General features: G+C 39.4%; 1 protein-coding gene across 2 annotated transcripts in view; it reads right to left on the bottom strand.

The window, feature by feature from the left end:
* Positions 1–22,149, bottom strand: part of bahcc1a (BAH domain and coiled-coil containing 1a) — a 116,821-nt gene that overhangs the window by 14,687 nt on the left and 79,985 nt on the right. For both annotated transcript variants that reach the window (XM_084109808.1, XM_084109809.1), the window contains exons 9-17: positions 20,759–21,003; positions 17,742–18,087; positions 14,581–15,378; positions 12,760–12,929; positions 11,906–12,042; positions 10,602–10,715; positions 3,174–3,282; positions 2,306–2,507; positions 1,297–1,485 (exon numbers count right to left, since the gene is read on the bottom strand). In XM_084109808.1, the coding sequence (XP_083965934.1) occupies positions 1,297–1,485; positions 2,306–2,507; positions 3,174–3,282; positions 10,602–10,715; positions 11,906–12,042; positions 12,760–12,929; positions 14,581–15,378; positions 17,742–18,087; positions 20,759–21,003 (2,310 nt within the window). The remainder of the gene's footprint in view (positions 1–1,296; positions 1,486–2,305; positions 2,508–3,173; positions 3,283–10,601; positions 10,716–11,905; positions 12,043–12,759; positions 12,930–14,580; positions 15,379–17,741; positions 18,088–20,758; positions 21,004–22,149) is intronic.

The following is a 22,149-nucleotide window of genomic DNA, read 5'->3' as shown; positions in this document are numbered from 1 at the left end:
TGGCGGTTCACATCTGACTTTAATATTTATAAATATCCAAACATAATATATTGGAATCACTATAAAGAAATGGTTGCAGTGCGACTACATCTTGATCTAATTTGGAAATCTTCCTGTGCAAACATTCGTACACCATATGAAATAAGGAGTTGCAGTGATGCTGTCAGGGTTTCTGAGGCGCTGAAGTAGCAAGTGAACTAGACATCCATGAGAACGACTTCATATTCTGCTGGATTTCCATCAGCGAAGTAATTGATATTTAAAACGTTTACTGACAGAAATTATGATCACATAGTCTGCACACATTTTCCTAAAATTTTTCATTACATTTTTGCAACTGTTCGAGAATCTAGGCTTTTCCATGCCAGGCTATTATTGTGGCATTAACTATTTCATATAAATCACACATTAAGACGATCTCTTCCTCTCTCAGTGGACCAAACAAAGTAGACCCCACAAAAAGTACAAGACTAACACACATATAAATGCTTTCCCCCACGTACACACACACATCACTCGCTTACTACCAACTTATCTCACTGAGAGCACATGCACTCAATTAAGAAATACTCAAGAGATGAACTGCATTTGTGTGAGAGAGAAGACAGACGGTGACACACAGACTGAGTGTTGAATAATTGTGAAACATTTGTAAGATTTGCGTTTTGGTCGATCGGATCACAAGTGGACGACGCCAAATACAGGTGTAAACGGGGTCTGAAATGTTTTGAGCTTGTCCACTTTTCAACACTTCCAGAGGAAATTGAAAACACATTTGATCGGATTGCTTTTGTAGCTCATGGGGTCGGATGTGTTTGAACAGCCACAAAAGATCGTCTGATCTCCGTCTACTGATCTAATGCGTGAACATTATGAGAAGAGCTCTAGCCAGACGGGGTTTAAACTTTCACAGCTGAAGACCCAAGTTTGTTTTGAAGATGAAATCATACCAAGCACAATGTTCTCTCATCATTCCTGATTTCTAACACACACTCACAGCGTTCGGCTGGTCTTGTGTCTGTCAGAGCAGAAACTAAAGCTGATGCTCTCCGTGTGTTTTTCCGTCGTCTCTGGACGCGTTCATATGTAAATTCGACCCTCCCCTCGAAGAAATCAGGACAGAAGTGTTTGAAAGTGGACAAAAAAGACGGAATAAAACACCAGGTGTAAACGGGAATGTGTCTCCCTCGTCCACTTGTGATCTGATCGACCAAAACGCATCTTAATACCAGGTGTGTAAACAGGGCCTAAGCTTTTATTACTTTTCCAAGATGAGACAGACTGGCAGACTCTCACCTTGCTCAGAGGACTCGCTCTCCAGCGGAGACGTCTCTCCGTCCTCGTCCACTCCCGGTCCCCTGGCCTGCGGGATCCTGGACCCTGGCACACAAGCTGCTGATCCAGGACTTTTCTTCCTTTCCCTTTTCACTGCCACAGGCTCGTGCCTCTTCCAGCACTCCTGTGTCCCGCTGTCCCCACTCGTGGCTGGGAAAGAGCGCAACACACAACCACTTCCATGAATACACAACTTTATACTATATCTGAAAACGAAACATGTCACTGATTGCATTGCAAGTCGCAAAAGTCGATAATTTAGGCAGAAAGTTTCTATACTAAGAGTGTGCATTTTGGTTATTCTGACAGATAGACATCATCACTTTTGGCATCTTGTGGAGTGATGTTGCATTTTTAAGATGATTACAAGTAGGGATGCACGATATATCGGCCACCATATCGGTATCGGGCGATATATGTTTGGCCGATATATTAAAGCCGATAAATAATGTGTTATTTCCTTCAGCTGAGACTCTTCAGATGCGCACTGTTCAACATGATGGTTTTGAATTGCTTGAAATATGATTGAAATCACTTCAATAAAGGAAAATACAGTTCAGTGCAAAAGTCTGTCATATCGACTACATAAAATTAACATAATAGTTAATTATAGAACATTATAATTGTGTGTTTGGGACATGGATTTTAATGCTGAGACTTTTGTTCCTGTAATCAGGCTCTCAAAAATTATATAAAAATTTGGATTTAGATTTATCGACCAATATATCGTTATCGGCTTTCAAATATTAAGAATTATCGGTTATCGGTATCGGCCAAATTTTTCATATTTGCATCGCTAAAAAAAAGTCTAAGCTGTAAATTCTAAATGACTAAAAAAAATGTAGATTGTACTGAATTCTATTTCTGAAATGTTCTGGGATGGTGATATTTTGTTCTTCATTGTTACATAATCTTTGTCTGTTAAAGCCACATAACATGACACAGGGCCATCACTGAAGATGAGTTTTACCTGTATCGCTCAGGCTCTCGGACTCGTTGGCTCCGCCAAGCTGTGAGGAATCTCTCTTAGAGTTACTATACTTGGAGGACAAGGAAAACTCTGGGTCCCTGGAAGCGGCTCCGGATGTGTGTCGTCCGCCGGAGACCTTCTGCTTGAGATGAGTCATTTGTTGATCAAGGGTGCTATTCTTCCTATAACACTGTGACTTCATCTAAGAGAGACAATAAGAGAGGTAGACATTTTGAGACCAACATCAAGACTTGTTCTGGGCTACTTTTTGATCCCTAAAAATCACACCGTTCACATCAGGGTTTGAAATTAACTTTTTCACTCACAGGCCAATTTGGCAACTTAATTTCTTATTCAAACAAAAGCATCTCATCCCTTCCTCTTTCATCCTTTTCACCATAAATGTGTTTTAAGTGGACGGATCAACACAGTACAAAGAACATCAGACAAATGTAGGATGTTGGAAAATAACAATGTCTTTACTGTTCACCAAATGCTCTTTAATCTTCGCTATTGCTTCAATGCAAATGAACAAGCGCGCCATTATTTATTGCGTAGTGACGTGTGTGTTCAAGTAAGCCAGATATGAGCAGATTCTGCGCAATACGCTGTATTTAATATATCATGAGGACTCACGAGTATTTGCACTAAATCTGGCTTACACAAACTTCCCCAGCAAAGTGAGTAAACATAATAAGTAACACGTCAAATTGGCTCGTGATGTGACAGCGTTACCCGCCACAGTTGATTTTTACCCGCATTTGGCGAGTTGGCAGGTGTTAATTTCAAACCCTGGTTCACATCTCCAAATCAATCCCATGGGAGCAAGAGAAGAAAGGACAAAGACACTCATGTTTCGAGGACTGACCTGTGAAGAGCTGAGACGGCCAAACCCTCGATTGGACAGTTTTTTCTTCTTCTTCTGAGAGTCTCCACGATGCTCCTCTGCTAGTGGACTTAGCCCCGCCCCCACCAACCTGTCAATCAAACAACAGAAGAGGCCGTTACAGACGGCGCCGCTCAGTAGCGCTGGATATTTTGATTCTTCCCGTAATCCATTTATTCATATTTGTTACGTCATTACCGCAGTGTCTTTTTGTGTAATTGAATCATTCACTCAGTATATTTGTTCAAAAGTGTTTTGTGACCAAATCAAGTCTTGTTATCCTTTAGTAAAATTGATAACTGATCGCGAAATCCAATTAGAGAGGTCAGACTGAAATGGGTTTCCAGAAATGCGATTTGAATAGGATTTCAAACCAAATATGGATGTAGCTTGAAACAGATTTGTAAAAAAAAAACGCATTTCATGCTGTTCACATTAGCTAATTCTGAACTTCGGAAATGCACAAAAATCGGATTTGGACTTCAATTTGGACTTTGGATTTCAAAAGATCCTCGGCCACAAAAATGTCCCAATTCGTTCAGCGCTGCTCCGTCATTCAGATTTAAAGTCTCATTCAGTGATGGGTGTATTTGCTCAGCAGGTCCAACCAATTAGATTCTCCTTCAGAAAGCACATTATATTGCTGTGTGCTATAATCAGTCTTGAAGTCAGGTGCTTCACAGGAGACTTCAGCAAACAAACCAAAAAATACAAGACAGAGCGAATTGTTCACTTCAAATGTGACCCCGGATCACAAAACCAGTCACGAGTCGCACGGGTATATTTGTGGCAATAGCCAACAATACACTGTATGGGTCAAAATTATCCATTTTTCTTTTATGCCAAAAAACATTAGGATATTAAGTGAAGATCATGTTCCATGAAGATATTTTGTAAATTTCCTACCATAAATATATAAAACATGTATTTTTGTGAGTGAATGCAGCACAATCGCCAACATAAATGAACAACTTTAAAGGAGATTTTCTCAATGTTTAGATTTTTTTGAACCCTCAGATTCCAGATTTTCAAATAGTCATATCTCGACCAAATATATACCAATACTCAGAATCATTCATGACTGAAACGCCCTTATAGCTCAGGCAGTGTCGGTGTGAAATGAGGAAACAAGAAGAGATCAGAACACTCTTCGTCTGATGAGTATTGAAACAGTGAAGAAGAAAAAAAGCATTGTTTCCACACCTCAACGCTTGAGGAACTGTGATCAGACAGCCATGCCGCCGCTGTTCACGGGCAGTTGCCGGATAAAAAAAGCCCAGTGTGAATTATCAGGGGAGATTCCTGCTACAAAAAGGGGCCGGTTGCTTTGAAAAGACAGAGCGAGCCATTTGAGGGCACTGCATGTTTGACGCTATTGTTCTCTGTGAATATCAGAGCCCTTGCAGTTGTATTTCCATATCAGCGAGGCTCTGAACGCAGGCTTGGAGCGAATGCCCTTGAATTTCCCTGGAAACCTGCCCGACAGACCGAGCGCAAGACCGACAACACACAGGACAAAAGATTCCCCTCCATCCTCCAGCAAAAGAGCCGAGCGCCAGTGTGCCGTCACTCACCGGAGCCGTTTAATCGCTGTTAGACATCTCTGGAGAGGCTGCAAACCTAATTGAGATTTTGTTTGCTGTAATGTGCTTCTGCTTATGTAATCCCAGAGGGAAGGTTATGGGGGAGGTTGCTGTTTTAAAAGCTCAGGAGACACGATGGAGATCTCAGTTGTGTTTCATTTAAGTATCAACTCTGCCTCAGACCAAGAACAGTGACTATAAAGATAACTACGTTAGCATCCATACCAACTGACGGAAATGTTCTGTTTATTATAAGAGCGCTAGCGCTATTATAAGTCGTCGGCTGTTTTTAAAAGCTTGAGCTCTTTTGAGTTGAGTGGGTTCAGATTGGCTGTAAAAATCGTTCTGAAAGCAATTCCAAGAATATCATTCCTCGTTATCGCCATAGTTGAGGTTTGGACTTTCCTAATCTTACAGAATTATGACGATCATCAAAACTAGTTATCGTTATTGTGACTGTCCTTGGTGTGAACATGCACTGCATTGGTGTAAAATCTTTGAGTGGATTCAGATTGGCTGTCAATTGACCCGTCGCAGGGAGTTTGATTGACAGGCGATCTGACCAATCATAATCCGCCATCCGCCGAATCCGCCGTTTTTGTCCAACAAAGCAGTCAGGAGAGTTAGTAAATTAATGAGTGTACTGACGTCTTTCCGAAAAAACAACAACATTCCTTCTGATGTTCATTCATGTTTATTTGATGCTATAAATTAACTAGAAGGAAGAGATGATCGGTTCACGAGCAGCTTTAACTGAGCGATCTGTCAGACATATTAAAGAGCCACAAAACGGTATTTATTGTTTAAATTTCTTTTAAAAAAAGACCAAATTTGAAAGGTGAGACTTTGTTTCATATCAAAAGTAACCTGGTCTGTCCTGTCTCAGTGTGTTGTCAGTCTCCTCTCTCCTCCGCGATGTATATTTCACTGTGTGAGAACATGGTGTGGCGTGAGAAAGGCGTGGCTTGTCGGACATAGCAACAGTAACTAAAGGGGGCGGGTCTTTGCGGATGGTCAATTGGCTGTAAAACTCGTTCTGAAAGCGATTCCAAGAAAATCATTCCTCGTTATCGCCATAGTTGAGGTTTGGACTTTCCTAATCTTACAGAATTATGACGATCATCAAAACTAGTTATCGTTATTGTGACCGTCCTTGGTGTGAACATGCACTGCATTGGTGTAAAATTAGAGTGCAAACAGACGACGTAATCTCGTCAATGGAAACTTGGACACACGACTGAACATACTAGGACACGGCGTAAAGGTCCTTGCAAATTCTCGTCCGAAATTCTCGCACATTGAAAAACAAATACGACCTCACGTTGTGTCAATCACGTTAACACACTGCCTACGAAACTTTCTTCCGCCATTAAAAAATTTGCATCGGGTTCGATTTTCTGCATTTTTCGCATCCGTAGCAAGAGTTTTGAGAGGTGTTTTGACAATTCAGAGCCACCGTACAAGCGAACGCCAAAATCCAGAACTCTTCGGGATCAATTGGTTCACGGAAATTGGTGGTCTTGGTTTAATATGTGGCTCCAGTATCGCATCAAACTGAGCCACTGACATCCTGAAGTAAACTTTGAATCTCTCGGGATAATCCGGCAGCGAACTCTCCTTCCTCTCTACGCAGTCTCAGGATTGGATGGACCCAATATTTCCTCTTTATTTTTCTCTTTTTAAGAAGAGAGATGAAAACAAAATCATCCTCACTTGCTTGGAGACTCCATTTTGTATTGGTTTGCGATTCGCAACGGATTCATTAATACGCTTCGGACTCAGTGTGCGAGGTTTCTGTGCGTGACAAATGTTTCGGATGACGCATACGAAAAAAACGCATAGGAAAATTTCGGACTCATTGTGCAAGGACCTTAAGAGCGAGAGTATCACAAAGCATTGCTGGGATAATTCTGTCTCTACAGAATTTGATGAGAAATTATTAAGTCCATGTTGAGATATATCCGATGCTGAACTCACTGTGGGACATCGTTTAGAGATCTTCTCAAACTCAAGAAATTACTGGGGTCTTTTTCCCCAGGAAAAGTCAAAGTCTCCATTTGATCTTCATTTGAACTCATTGGTGTCTTGGGAAATTAAAGAGATCTCTTGCGATTTTTCTCTCCTTGCGGGATGAAATCAGATCAGCTGCGTTTCGTGCTGGGAGTGCATCTGTGTCTACTGACGCTAATATACTAGTGTGTGTGTGCGCACACAAGAATAGAGTGTGTATGTGCTGGTGTTTGTGTGATTGACAGGCAAGGGGACAGAGGCAGCAATGGAGTGTGTGTTGTTTCCCCGTGAGGTAGACCGCACCGCGCAACGAACTGACAAACACAACATGACACGGACCCTCCCCTTGGTGCGCGCTCAAGGCGGCTAATTAAACAGAGCTCTCTCGAACACACACACAGAGTAAGGGATTTGAAGCACAGACACAATGTCAGACACACACACACAGGATGTGAGCTAGAGTTATACTGACCCACTGCCCTCAATCACAAGAGGCCAAATGAAAAGCAGCAAATGACAATGTCTTGACCAGAGAAAACACTGAACGTCTGCTAATAGCATCTCATTATGCAATGCAGTGTCACACTGTAATGACAACATGTACTATCATACAACAAACCAAAACAGCACAATTAACTATGAGGATTGAAAGGACTTTAAGGATTCAGGCTCTGAATCTGATTCCACTTAACCAGTGATTCCCAACAGAGGTTTGTGTACGACGGAGGGTACAAATAGAGATTTGAGGCCCGTTCACACCAAGGACCATAGCGATAAAGATAACGATAAATATGTAGTTCTAAAAATCACTCTCAGTATTAAAGAATAGCAGAGTTCACACCACAGCTTTAACGATAACGATATAGAGAAACGATTTCAGAACGATTTGTTTTCTAGCTGTCGAACGATAAAACACTTGACAGCCAATCAGAATCCATGCGCATTTAAAATGGCAGACGACATTGTGGAGAAGCTAATCGCTGAGGTCCAGAAAAATCCACCAGTGTTTGACAAGTCAAGCACCTTTTCAAGAAAATGGATATGGAAGACAATCGTTTATACACTCTGAATAAACGGAGAGAAGTATTAACGTTACCTCAGGTATCGACAACATTGTCTTGCTTCCTTTGAAAAACCATTTGTTTTAAAACCATTCAAGCGCGAGACACTTCATTCAAATTTACACAGAAACTGTGATTTTATTTAATTTAATTTATTTGTTTTTTCTTTAATTACTGAGCGTTTACTTGTCTTTAATAATGCTAGTATTTGACATTAGTTAGGCTAGTTGTTTTTCTATGGTATTTTAAACCACAGGCAAACATTCTGTTCTTCAGCATGTTGATTTTTGTTCATGATATTCAGCAATAACTAAATGTTTTGAAATAAGACTAAATGTGAATGATATTAATTATTATAATTTTTTAACCTTATTGGAATCGAAGTTAGAAATCGATAAGCAGAATCTCGTTTTCGTTTAAAACGATACCCAACCCTAATCACTGTGCATAAACTACATTATATATTAAAAGTGATTTCTGCCGGAGAGTAAGTATGCTGCACTGCCTCAAGCTCAACAGCAAAAAAAAATAAAAATTATCAGACTCAACTGAGCACATGTTTTTTATGCGCATTTTTAGAATTTAAGCACATCTTGGCGTTTCTATCCAGCGTTTTTCATGCGATATCCTAAAATGCGCATTAAAATAGGTGGATTGAAACATATCTAATTGATACCCATATCAGCCAGCCATCCCGACCAATGAAATTAATAAATAATATTTAAATAATATCACTGTACATAAACAACATTTTGTATTAAAAGTGATTTCTGCCGAAGAGTAAAGTATGCAGACGCCTCAAGCTTGAAAGAAGAAAATCTAGTGTGATGTTTAACACAGAGAAGATCAGACTGCTAGCCTGTTAAACACTGCTAGACACACTGCCCTCTTTTATATACAAAAGTACACACACACACACACAGTGCCCTGGGTGTCACTGTCATGTGGACTCACATCGAAAACGGCTGGTTGGCACGAGGGCAGAGGCGGGCGAGCGGAAACTGAGACGAGGTGACATGACAGAGAACACAATGAGAAGGAGAGATAGGAGGAGGTTTTAGGGGGTGTTTGGAGTGTCAATAACCCTCTTCAAACCTCTAAACATTGACAGATCCTCCGCAGGCATCGAGGAACACAGCGCAATCACTCATCCTGACTGCAGTCGATACAAACTCCACAGTTCTGCTACCAAAATCTACATCGGCAGCGCACCAACTCACGCAGAAGCTCAGAAGTGACTGATTTGGAAAGCTTAGCACTGGAAACAACACACTTCACGAGAAAGACATGGGAGACTCGACTCGTGATCGCCTTCAATGGAGATGGCGTTAGCAGCATGCTAAGCTAAAACCGTGAAACTGGATACATGGTGTAATAAAAATGCATAGCGCACATATATCAAACATGCAGTCGTTTTTGAATTAGATGAAACTATTATTATTGATAAAGTTTGGTATTAAATTAGTTTCTCAACTCACTGAGCTTGTCAAGTATCTATCAAACACAATTCTGACTAAATATGGTAATCATTTAGAACCACGATGTATTAAATTACTGTGGCGAAAGTATTTTTTGCAAGGGTTATTATAGTAACAATAATTATTGGTTACACTTTACTTGGTAACGCTTTATTTTACAGTGTCGTTGCTACATACAATAATGTTACATGTACTTACCATAGTAATAACAGTAATTTATGCATAATTACATGCAACTAACCCTAAACCAAACCCTAATCCTACCCTAACCCTATAGTAAGTACATGTAGTTAATTAATATTACTCAGTACTTAAATATATAATTACACTGTAACGATGACACCTTAAAATAAAGTGTAACCCCCTTTACTAAAGGGTTAGGATTAGGGGTTAGTTGCATGTAATTATGCATAATTAATAGTCATTACTATAGAAACTACATGTAACCTATGCAACAATGACACTGCAAAATAAAGTGTTACCCAATTGTTTTACAGATTTATGGTAATCTGATCTAACTATGGTTACCATGGTACATCTTTGGGGAGTGTTGCATATTACATGCTCATTAAGTTAATTACAATAGTAGTAACTAATTCTAAACAGCTCCACAAAATAATACGCACGTATGATGTGTTGGCCATTAATAGCAATTCAATATGTAATTACACATTAAATTGAAAAATGCCTGAGACAGAAAGCAGTTGCCAGCTTATATTCATAAATACAAATTAGCACACCCAGACACACATTAATTAATTGCAGTGTAAGTATGCGTGTCATGGTGAAGCGGCCTGCGCTGACCCGAGTGCTAAACGACAGGAATCTGTCACATTCCCGGCAGTGCAATAGATTAGGGGAGAATTCACAGTGCTCTCATTACAAGTTCATTGACACACATACACACACGCACGCACACAGTGTATGTACAGAGATTTAAAGGTGCAGTGTGTAATTTTTAGCAGCATCTAGTGGTGAGGTTGTGTATTGCACCCAACAGAAGTTACGGTGGCCGACAGGAAGGTATGTCGTCGTCTGAGACAGCAGAATCATGCAAACATACAGTGAAACCTTCGAAAGGAGACACAGCTATTACTGCCAAACACGTGTAACGCAATTCAGGCCCAGTCCTGATTAGGAAAGATAAAGCGTAACTGGACGGCCTCACTGAGGTCAGATGAGTTTAAGGTTCGAGTCGTCGCCTGCTGGGTCGTGTTGATATGGTGGGGTTCATCATCTGCTGTGCGTGAGAGAGGCATGCTAACAGGAGTTACTCACTTCACTCGTTTCTGAGGTTCACTGGGGGTCCCGGAGCCAAGACCAGGGACTGATTTACGCTTGCGTGGTCTACCAGGGCCTCGGCGTGCTGGACTGCGAGGAGTCTCCTCTTTCCTGAAGGAAAACATGATGAACTTTTGCCACTAGTGTCAAAATGTTATTGTGAAAATAATGAGCCTTTGAATATTTTCAGCATGGAATGGTCTTAGGGTTATTGAGTTTCATAACTATCACTAGAGCAACCAGAACTAGGAACGCCTACGCAGGGCTGCACGATTATGGCTGATAATCATGATTATTTTGCTCAATTTAATTCTGCAAACATAATCACAAACAATAAGGTGGAGATCCACGTTTAGATTTTTTTCCAAATAAATCGCTGAAGGTTTGATTGAAAAGCTCTGTTTGGGGGATTTAAGCTATTTACATCTGGCAACCGCAAACATCAACGCTTGTGGGGACTTATGCAAGATAGAAGGTTACCAATGCAAGATAACGCTAATGTAAAATTAAAATACAAGCATTTTCAGGATAAATAACAAGTGGGCAAATATTGCGATGATTAATCGAGAGAGGCAAATATCGGTATCGCGATTAAAACACAATTAATCGTGTAGCCCTACGCCTACGAGCGTTTGCACAGTAATCTGCATGTAAACTGGGATAAGACAAATTGGTAACACTTTACAGTAACACTTTATTTTACAGTGTCCTTGCTACATATGTTACATGTACTTACCATAGTAATAACAGTAAATTATGCATAATTACATGCAAGTAACCCTAAACCAAACCCTAACCCTATAGTAAGTACATGTAGTTAATTAATATTACTCAGTACTTAAATATATAATTACAATGTAACAATGACACCTTAACATAAAGTGTAACCCACTTTACAACACGGTTCATTATGTTAACATTATTTAACTATCTTAGTTAACATGAACTAAGAATGAACAATTCTTCTTCAGCATTTATTAATCTTAGTTAATATTAATTTCAACATTTACTAATACATTATTAAAATCAAAGGTTGTATTTGTTAGCATTAGTTAATGCACTGTGAACTAACATGAACAAACAATGAACAGCTGGATTTATATTAACTAACATTAACAAAAATGATTAAATACTGTAACAAATGTATTACTCATTGTTAGTTCATGTTAGTTAATACATTAACTAATGTTAACTAATGAACCTTATTGTAAAGTGTTACCGACAAATTTGAGATATAATCGAAAAGATGACACAAATCAAGCAAGGTCAGTATTATGAGTGTTTGGTTGTGTCAGGCTTACTGGTGATCATGCTTTCTCTGGAGTTTGGCCAGTTCTTTCTGCTTCTCTTTGTAACGCTGTTGCAGCTCTGCCAGCCTCACCCGCATCTCCAGCTCCGGCCCATCCATACTGTCCATGGCACCTTTCACCGGACACACCTACAGGAACACAGGCAAACATCCCTTCCCTTAGTTGCTGGTTAGTGGCTCCAACCTCGGATGACTTCTGGACAGACTTTTGGTTCTAGCCCTGAGTTAACACTAGGGATGCATGATATATCGGCCACCATATCGGTATCGGCCTGATAAGAAAATCTGGCCTATTTATTAAAGCCGATAAATAATGTATTATTTCCTCTAGCTGAGACTCTTCAGATGCGCACTGTTCAACATGATGGATTTGAATTGCTTGAAATATGATTGAAAATCACTTAAAAAAAAAAAGGTTCAGGTTCAGTGCAACACAAGTCTGTCATATCGGCTACATAAAATTATAAAATGAGATCATTATAATTGTGTATTTGGGACATGGATTTTAATGGTGTGACTTTTGTTTTTGTAATCAGGCTCTCAAAAATTATATAAAAATTTGGATTTAGATTTATCGGCCAATATATCGGTTATCGGCTTTCAAATAAGAATTATCGGTATCGGCCAAAATCTTCATATTGGTGCATCTCTAGTTAAAACTTTTTGGAAATTTGTGTTTGTTACAGTCCTTGTGACACAAAAAAGGACTAAAGAGAAAGAATGCAAGTAAAGTAGGATGCAGAAAACATATATATGTTAGATTCAGTATATAAAAAACTGAGCCTATGTAACATAATAATGACATGAAAAACATGTACAAAAGAGGACAAAACAAGGGTGTGTTACTGGCTCATGGCGAGGCGTCCAGCTGCATTTTCTGCGCAAGTTGAGAGATCTTCTAGCCGGAAACTGCATCTCAACATCTGTGGCGCCGCGATCCTGAGAGCCCAACTCAAGAGCACGAGCTGCTGCCAAAGTGGCCAGACTCTGCAGGTCCAGAATCCACTGATCTTCTCCTTTTGATGAACAAAAAGAAACACAATAACAATACGTCAAACCAATAATTAACCAGATATCATTTTTGATATTTTTTTACTAGTATGTGCAGGACACTATAGTTCATTTATGTAAGTGAGGAGAGCAAAATCAAGTGACATAAGTGACAACTGTGACATATTATACCCATAAACTCTTCATACCAGTAACATTTATACAAATTTGGGACTAAAAATGATTCAGACACTTTGACCTGATCATGTTTTGCTGAAGTGTTTTTTCTTTAATTGCTAATGCTCTTTATACACACAGACTGAACAAAATGAAGCATTGCTTGGTAACTGGTTGATCTAAACTGGTATTATCCAATTGTGTAGTTAAATTTAACAGCTGACAGATATTCAACATAATTCATCTGAGAGACAGTCTAACAGAAGGACGGACAAAACCAGTGAAATATCAACTGATTCTGAGTCATATTTTACTACCATTTTATAAACTATAGCGAATAAACTCTGATAATGTGAGAAATGTTGAATGTGTCTGAATACATTTTGGTTTGACTCTATTATGGCCGCCATACTGTGGAATATGTTGAGGAATTAGCTAGACAATGTAGGAAAGGCTGAAATGAAGGGTTAATTTATGTTTTGATTTACAAATATCAAATTGTTCTGCATGAAACCGTAGTAGATTGCTCTATAAAATATCACAGGATCAAGGCATTCCTCGTTCAGATAGCCAAGACAATTATGTGAAGCTTTTAACAAAATCTACTAGTTCAACAGAGAACAAACAGAACTTAAATCAATAAAAAGTAAACATTATATTCACAGTTTTAATTGCAGCTCGTGACAAGGAAGTAGATCTTAAATGAATTGCTCTAACAATCATAATTTTACATGGGAAGCTTTAAAGAACAAGAGGTTAATGGTTAATTAGCCTAGCCAATGCTCTAAAGTCAAAACACTAACTGCTTCTGTGATTACCAAACCCTTTTTACAAATGTGTCCTGTTTAGTGACCAAAAACACTGTTTGCAGAACAACACATATATGTACTCTTTAGGACGAAGTGAAACAGGGTTTTCATCTAAGCCAATCCAGTGCCTTGGATCAGTGAAATGTACAGTCTGTCAATTATTCAGACACCAGATATCATTTTTGATATTTTCTACTAGTGGGTGCAGGACACTATAATTCATTTATGTAAGTGAGTATAGCAAATAAAGTAAACTGTGACATATTATACCCAAATATACCCAAAAATTCTTCATACAGTGACTACCAGTAACATTTATACTGTACAAATTTGGGACCAAAAATTATTCAGACACTTTTTTTGCTGAAGTGTTTTTTCTTTAATTGCTAATTCGACCTTTTTACACACAGACTGAACAAAATGAAGCATTGCTTGGTAACTGGTTGATCTAAACTGGTATTATCTAATTGTGTAGTTAAATTTAACAGCTGACAGATATTCAACATAATTAATCTGTGAGACAGTCTAACAGAAGGACGGACAAAACCAGTGAAATATCAACTGATTCTGAGTCATATTTTAGTACCATTTTCTAAACTATAGCGAATAAACTCTGATAATGTGAGAAATGTGTCCGAATTAACTTTGGTTTCACTGGTAATTTCTAAACAGGTTCTCGCAGCAAACATACCTGGAGTTTTACTGCAGCGTTGCAGTTCGAGATCCGCAAGTTCACTGAGCAGCTCCATGCCGTGACAGGAGGAGTTCAGCGGGACACAGGATCCCTGGGATTGGTAGGAGACGGGAGGAGAGGGAGGAGGACAGTCTCCACAGAAAGCTGCCGCAATCAGGAGCTCCAGACTCCAGTAACTCGACTGGGAGCATGTTGGAGATTCAACCGTTGCACAGATTTCCTTGTGATCTTCCTCATCAACCACAGTGACCTCTGCTTGGACGATGGCGTTTGGTGAACAATCAGAGACGCATGGTTGTTGTGGTAATGGAGGTCCCTGTTCCTTTAGTGTCTCCAGACTCGAAGACTGAAGAATATCTTCACCCACTCCTTCCTCAAAGGTCACAGTTGGCTCCTCTTGACGGATTGCTTCCTCCGATGACAGGGTAGGTCCTACTTCACAGTCTGAAACTTCAACAGGTGTGCAAATGATCTCGACGCGCTCCTTCTCCAGATTAGCCTCTACGGGTTCACAGCATCTCATCTCCACATCGTCCCCTTGCACAAACACACCCTCGGGCGGGTCCTCGACTGGGCATGTGGCCTCGACTTCCATCGTTGGCTCTTGTGGCTCTTGGAGAGGCCTCACCATTGCATGGCAATCTCCCAAACTGGAAAGCGCTGGAGGAGTGTGTTCAACAGGTCGGGTCTGAACATCCTCGAGGTCCGCGGGCTCTGCAAGATGCACATCTTGAGCGGTGGGGCCGTTCCTGTATCCCATGTTGATTTCTGGATAGGTATATCCAGGTGGCAAATCTGGGAATATAAACGAAGCTCAGTTGTGTCAAGAACAAAGCCTTTAAAAATATCATTGTTTTACACTTTTGACAACCTGTTTATCCTTCATCCTTCTCTCACACTTTGTAACACATCTTTCCCTTGTGGGTCAAAATGACCTGCAGACCTAAAATGAAACTTTTTTTTTTTTTTTGTCCAGAAAGCTTATTTTATTTCATTTTGCAAATATTTTTTCTATTTTATAATGAAATCTTTTTGTTCTTTATTTTATGTACCTTTAAATTACTAGTTTTGATCAATAAATCCTCTTCTTTCAACTTAAATTCAAAATAATTTACAATTTCATGCATAAAACTTAATTCAGCTCAAAATATCTTACATTGGGTGTCTTTGCCGACCTCTCGTGGAAAGAAAACAATATAACATGATATTTCATGACTCTTGATGGCCTTATAGCTCTATACGGAGCAAATGAGCTGTTCCTCTGGGTCCTAAAGTCATTTCTCTTCAGATGCATTCAGATACACATGTAGACATTATAAAATCTTTTTTTTTTTTGGTAAAGTTTTAGCATTTTCAGTTTAATTTTTGAGCATTTTTAGGTTTTTCTATGTACTGAAGCATTCCTCACATCCTATTCATTCCTATGGGGGTCAAATTGACCCGCAAGCGAAGGATTTGTTACTTTTTTAAATTTCAATCACAAAACTCCTCGAATCCATTCAATTGTTTTTGTGTGTATTCGTGGTTCAAGTGCGACAAAAGTCCTAGGGTCTTGGACCCCTCTAATGAACACTCAATTAAAAAAAAATCAGTTGTGTCAAGAACAAAGCCTTTACTGGCTTGTTTTACACTTTTGACAACCTAATAAGGACGACTTGTTTAACAAGCTTTGCGCCAGAGGTCTGAACAAAAACGCATTGTATTCCACATGACAGTGACACTATGCCTTGATCTTAGCTCTTTGTTAAGAAGTGCAGCTGTTAAAGGGGTAATTCTGAGGTAAAACAGGGCTCTCTCTCCTGCGCTGCTGTACCCTTGGCATGCTGCAACAGTTAGTGAGGTGTTAATGATGATAAAGAAGGTGTCGGCTGGGGGATGGGGTGAGTCTGGACGAGGTGTTTCTCCATCTTTACTGATGTGATGGCGCTGGGGAGCTGAGCTGGCGGCCATTTTCTGCATCTATCAGCAGCTTTAGTCGATCGTGCTCTTGCCTATATAGCCGCCCACACAGAGCCACCGTCTAAAAAAAGCCCTGATTGTTTCTGCATGAGGGGCTCAGCATGAACAACAACCAACATGTGGCTCATGTGTTTTTGAGGCATGATGACTTGAAGCAGGACGACGCTAAATACAGGTGTAAACTGATGTCTGACATGTTCTGAGCTTGTCCACTTTCCACCACTTCCAGAGAGAGTTGAAAACACATCTGACTGGATTGCTTTCGTAGTGTAAACGGTCGAATGTGTTTGAACAGCCACAAAAGATCGTCCTCTCTCCGTCTACTGACCTCATGTGTGAACATTATGAGAAGAGCTCTAGCCAGACGGGGTTTAAACTTTCACAGCTGAAGACCCAAGTTTGTTTACAAGATGAAATCATACCAAACACAATGTTCTCTCATTATTCCTGATTTCTAACACACACTCACAGCGCTCGGCTGGTCTTGTGTCTGTCAGAGCAGAAACTAAAGCTGATGCTCTCCGTGTGTTTTTCCGTCGTCTCTGGACGCGTTCATATGTAAATTACTAGTTTATTTCGTCCATTACATCTGAAAAACCCACACATTTACCCACCCATAGACCCTTCCCTCAAAGAAATCAGGACAAAAGTGTTTGAAAGTGGACAAAAGAGACAGAATAAAACACCAGGTGTAAACGGGAATATGTCTCCATCTACTTCTGATCTGATCGACCAAAACGCATCTTAATACCAGGTGTAAACAGGGCTTAAGCTTCAAAACAGCGACAGAAGACAGACAAACTGTTACAAGTCATTATCACACGGCTGAAATCAATCTGAAATCAATATCTCTAATACCCATAACTATTTATGTGGCGAAATACAGTGTAATAAGTGGTGTAACTGTATACCGTATCTCTTAAATGTCCGTCTAGTTTGAACTTGCTCTCTCCGTGGAAGCTTTTTCAAGATCAATATTTCGTGTCTAATTATTTACTAGCGTAGCCGTGTAATAAGCGGGATAATGTACATCCAGCCGGTTGTTATCTCAGAATAAACCACTTCAGGCTGATGAAGACCTGATCCTGATCACCCTGTCTGGGGTTATTCTGAGATAACAACCTGGCTGGATGTACATTATCCCTTACACAAAAGTATAAGAGTCATATATTGATATGTAAGGAAGAAAATCTCCTCACCAGGCTCCATGGACTGAGGATAGTCCTGAGGCGGCTGCCCTTCCACCCTCTTCTCCTGGGACTCCACAGCTTTGGGCAGTTGTGATGGGGCAGGGCTGATGGCCGGGGAGCGGGGCGTCACAGCGACTGGACTCGGGGCGGGACAGGGAGTAGAGGGGGTGCTTTTAGGGTGAGGTCGCATACACGGGGACCGGCAGCAAGGGGACAAGTGTGCAGTGGACCCCCTGGGAGGAGAGGAGGCCCGGTTGGACGGGCCGTACGAGTAGCATTTAGCAGGTTTGGGAGTCGTTGGATCAGATAGGATGTCTTCGATCTCCATGCTCTGCTCTTCTGGTTTCTTTTGCACCTATGCAGTAAAGAAGTCAAGTCACATTTATTTATATAGCGCTTTTTACAAAACAGATTGTTTCAAAGCAGCTTTATAGAGATGATAATGCAACAAAGTTTGTTTCCAGAAGTAAAAGAATGACGAAAAGTCAGAAAGGAAAGAGAATTCAAGCCTCATAATGAGATCTGGACAATTTGGTTAATTAAAGTAAACTTGACAGTCAAACCAAAAATTATTCAGACACCAGATATAATTTGTGATATTTTTTTACTAGTGTGTGCAGGACACTATAGTTCATTTATGTAAGTGAGGAGAGCAAAATAAAGTAAACTGTGACATATTATACCCAAAAACTCTTCATACAGTGACTACCAGTAACATTTATACAAATTTGGGACTAAAAATGATTCAGACACTTTGAGCTGATCATGTTTTGCTGAAGTGTTTTTTCTTTAATTGCTAATGCTCTTTATACACACAGACTGAACAAAATGAAGCATTGCTTGGTAACTGGTTGATCTAAACTGGTATTATCTAATTGTGTAGTTAAATTTAACAGCTGACAGATATTCAACATAATTCATCTGTGAGACAGTCTAACAGAAGGACGGACAAAACCAGTGAAATATCAACTGATTCCGAGTCATATTTTAGTACCATTTTCTAAACTATAGCGAATAAACTCTGATATTGTGAGAAATGTTGAAATCGTCTGAATACATTTTGGTTTGACTGTATTTCTCAAGACTGCCAGGTCATGCAATCTGCTCATCAATGTAATTGCAATTTGACACCCCTGTATTGCTGAATCAGGTTTCAATTTAGACCCTAATGGCTCAGATCTATTGATTTTGACCTGCAATCAAAAAGAGTAGTGCTTGGTCCAATCACGTCACAGTTCATTGCAGACTGCATTTAGTTGTGTATGTGCAGACTGAAACTGGACCTTGGTGGAAGTTATGGATCCTAGGGAGCAGTTGTGGTTTTATAGGGGGATTTTTTTTTTAAATAAAACTATTTAAAATGATTTATTAGCTCCAAATGTTGTTTACTCCCCTGCACACAAAAACAACTGTCTAGTTTCACGGAAAAGAGCACATCCTCTCTCAGTATCAGGTGTCAAACATTAGCTCAGTTGAAAACCCAGCTGTTTCTAAACCACTGCATTTTGTACAGTCTGATGTAAAACGGCTATACGTAGGCCTGGGAATCGAAAGCTTGTGGTCAGGAATAGGATACTTGTTATAAAATTTTAATTTCGATTCCTCTGTCCTTTGTGAGCATTTCAATATGACTTTAAACCATTCAAATGGGAGACGACTCGCGTGTTGTTTTCTGTGCTGTGCACACATCGAAAGTGATTTTAATGTGATTTTAAAACATTCAACCCCGAGGCGATATATTATCTATATTGGGCAACTCTTAAAGTGACAGTAGTCTAATATTCCTGCTGCCGTCTCTATAATGACACTAATCAAACAACAAAACACAAAGAGAAAATTCACTTGTTCTTGACTGAATAACTATATTTGTAATGTGAATTTGATTTATAAAGTGCAGTGTTATTTTACATTTGATTACAGTTTCTGTACCTGAAAATCTTAAAAACTGTTCAGTTGTATCTATTTGTTTCTATTGCTATTTTTTTATTTGTTCTTTTTTAATTACTGAGTGTTTACTTGTCTTTAATATTGCTTGAAATTTATATTAGTTAGGCTAGTTGTTTTTCTATGGTATTTTTAAACCACAGGCAAACGTTCCTTGTATAAGTGTTCTTCAGCCTTTTTGTTCATGATATTCAGCTTCAATTAAATGTTTTGCAATAAGACTAAATGTGAACGTTATCTAAGTTTTGTTTTTAACCTTATTGGAATCGAAATTAGGAATCGATAAGAATCGGAATCGATAAGCAGAACTGAAATTGGAATCATTAAAGGTGCAGTGTGTAATTTTTAGTGGTGAGGTTGTGAATTGCACCCAATAGAAGTTATGGTGGCCGACAGGAAGTGATGTCGTTGTCTGAGACAGCAGAGAGTAGCCAGTTCAGCAATGAGGTTTCTTTACAAAGATAAATTAAGAAATTAGGTTTACTTAATTATTCAGTAAAACGATATGTTATTGCGAAATAATATTTTGACTTGTTCATCATTGTTTCAGTATTTTATTCGCTGACTTTAGCTAGCTTCTTTGCACAAAGAACAACATAGTTGCGAAACGCGTTTGTCCGTTTAGGGCTCCTGTAGAAACATGGTGGCGCAAAATGGCTATTTTATCGTAAGGGGACCCGCGGTGTCTGTAGATAGAAATGGCTCATAAGGTAATAAAAACATAACGGTTCATTATGTAAGGTCTTTGAAAACATAGTTTTGAATATGATATTGCATTTCTGTCAACAGATCCTCCTAAATATTACACAATGCACCTTTAAAATTCAAAATGATACCCAACCCTAGCTATACGAGGGGTTGTGTGTACCTGGCTGTGGTCGACTCTGGCTCTCTAATTAAATGGTTTGCAATAAGGCTAAATGTGAATGATATCAAGTTTTTTGTTTTTTTTTCATATTGGAATTGAAATTAGGAATCCATAAGAATCGATAAGCAGAATTGAAATTGGAATCGTTAAAATTCAAACGATCCCCAACCCTAGCTCTACGAGGGGTTTTGTGTGTGTGTGTGTGTTTGTGTACCTGGTTGTGGTCGACTCTGTTTCTCTGCTGTAGCTCTGTGGTGTTTGCAGCTCTGTGTGATGGAGGTGGTGGCGTGTGATGGCTCGGGTGTTGCTGATGCTGAAGCTGCTGGTGTTGCTGGAGAGCGTAAAGCTCCTGTTGGCGTAGAAACTGCGAGCGAGGATACACAGCGGGATGCTGCATGTGGGAATGGGCCCCTCGGGCCCTGTAGACCGGGGGCCACAAGCCAGACTGCTCCATCACATCTAAGCAGAGAAACACAAGTGTTAGTCTTATCATGGAAGGCCATGTTAGAGATCGGGGTAGTATTACAGAAACTCTATCTTAAGGCTTAAGTTAAGATCTGACAAGCTAATTTAGGATTTTTCACAAATTTGTGTTACAGAAGCAAATCTTAAGTTGATTTAGGATTCTTATAAAATCTCATCTTATCTGTAGTTAGGAAATCTTAATCTCAGGTCTGTTACCAAGCAACCAACGACACGCAAACAGCTGCTGTGAAGTAAAACGGAAGAACTGGAGAATGGAGAAATAAAATAAGTGGTGCTTTTCATTAAGTGAAGTTTTGATAAGCTTGGTAGAAAGGGCAAAGCCTAATCCTTTTATTTCATATTAGTCTGTAATTATTTGTCAGAGTTTTGTCGTCAAAGTGCAGCACATCATTTGGGTGTTCACAAAGTCTTTCCCTCATCAAACATCACTGTTTTTCATCTTGTATCATTAAATAAATGTGACGTCATTCTCAGACAGGGCTATTATTATGTGATTTTTATAGTTAGTTTTCAAATACTTGGGGTTGGACACCACTGGGGTTGTCCTAGAGTTAAAACCGTTTTTAGGATTTTTTTGTGGAGTTAGGATGCTTCTGTAATACTCTTTTCCTATCCGTAGTTAAGATAAGATTTTACACTAAAGAAATGAGGTCCTAACTGAAATTGCCATGGTTACCAAACAGATAAGATAGAATTCTAAAGTTAGGGTCTTTCTGTAATGCGCCCCCAGAATCTTAATATATGAGTCTCACTTAGAGTTTTTAAACGGGTACAGGATAGTTTTAATAGTATTCAAGAAGATTTTAATGATTTAAATATAGTCTTGAATAGCACAAAAACAAAGGTAATGTGGTTTGGAAAGAACCATCTGTGTAATAAAGATATTACATCCTTGGATGGAGCAAAACTTGACGTGGTATAGGAACAAAATCAAACAACCCTTCCCTTAGTTGCTGGTTAGTGGCTCCAGACTTGGATGAATTCTAGACAGACTTTTGGTTTTAGCCCTGAGTTAATGCTTTTCTGTTATCGAAATGTTAGTTTGTTGGAGTCCTTGTGACACAAAAAGGACTAGGGAGGTGGAATGCCTTAATGAACTAAAACAATAACTACAAAAAT

This window comes from Abramis brama (assembly GCF_963993115.1).
Source record: "Abramis brama genome assembly, chromosome: 1".
NCBI lineage: Eukaryota > Metazoa > Chordata > Actinopteri > Cypriniformes > Leuciscidae > Abramis > Abramis brama.
This window is presented reverse-complemented; position numbering and strand designations above follow the sequence as displayed.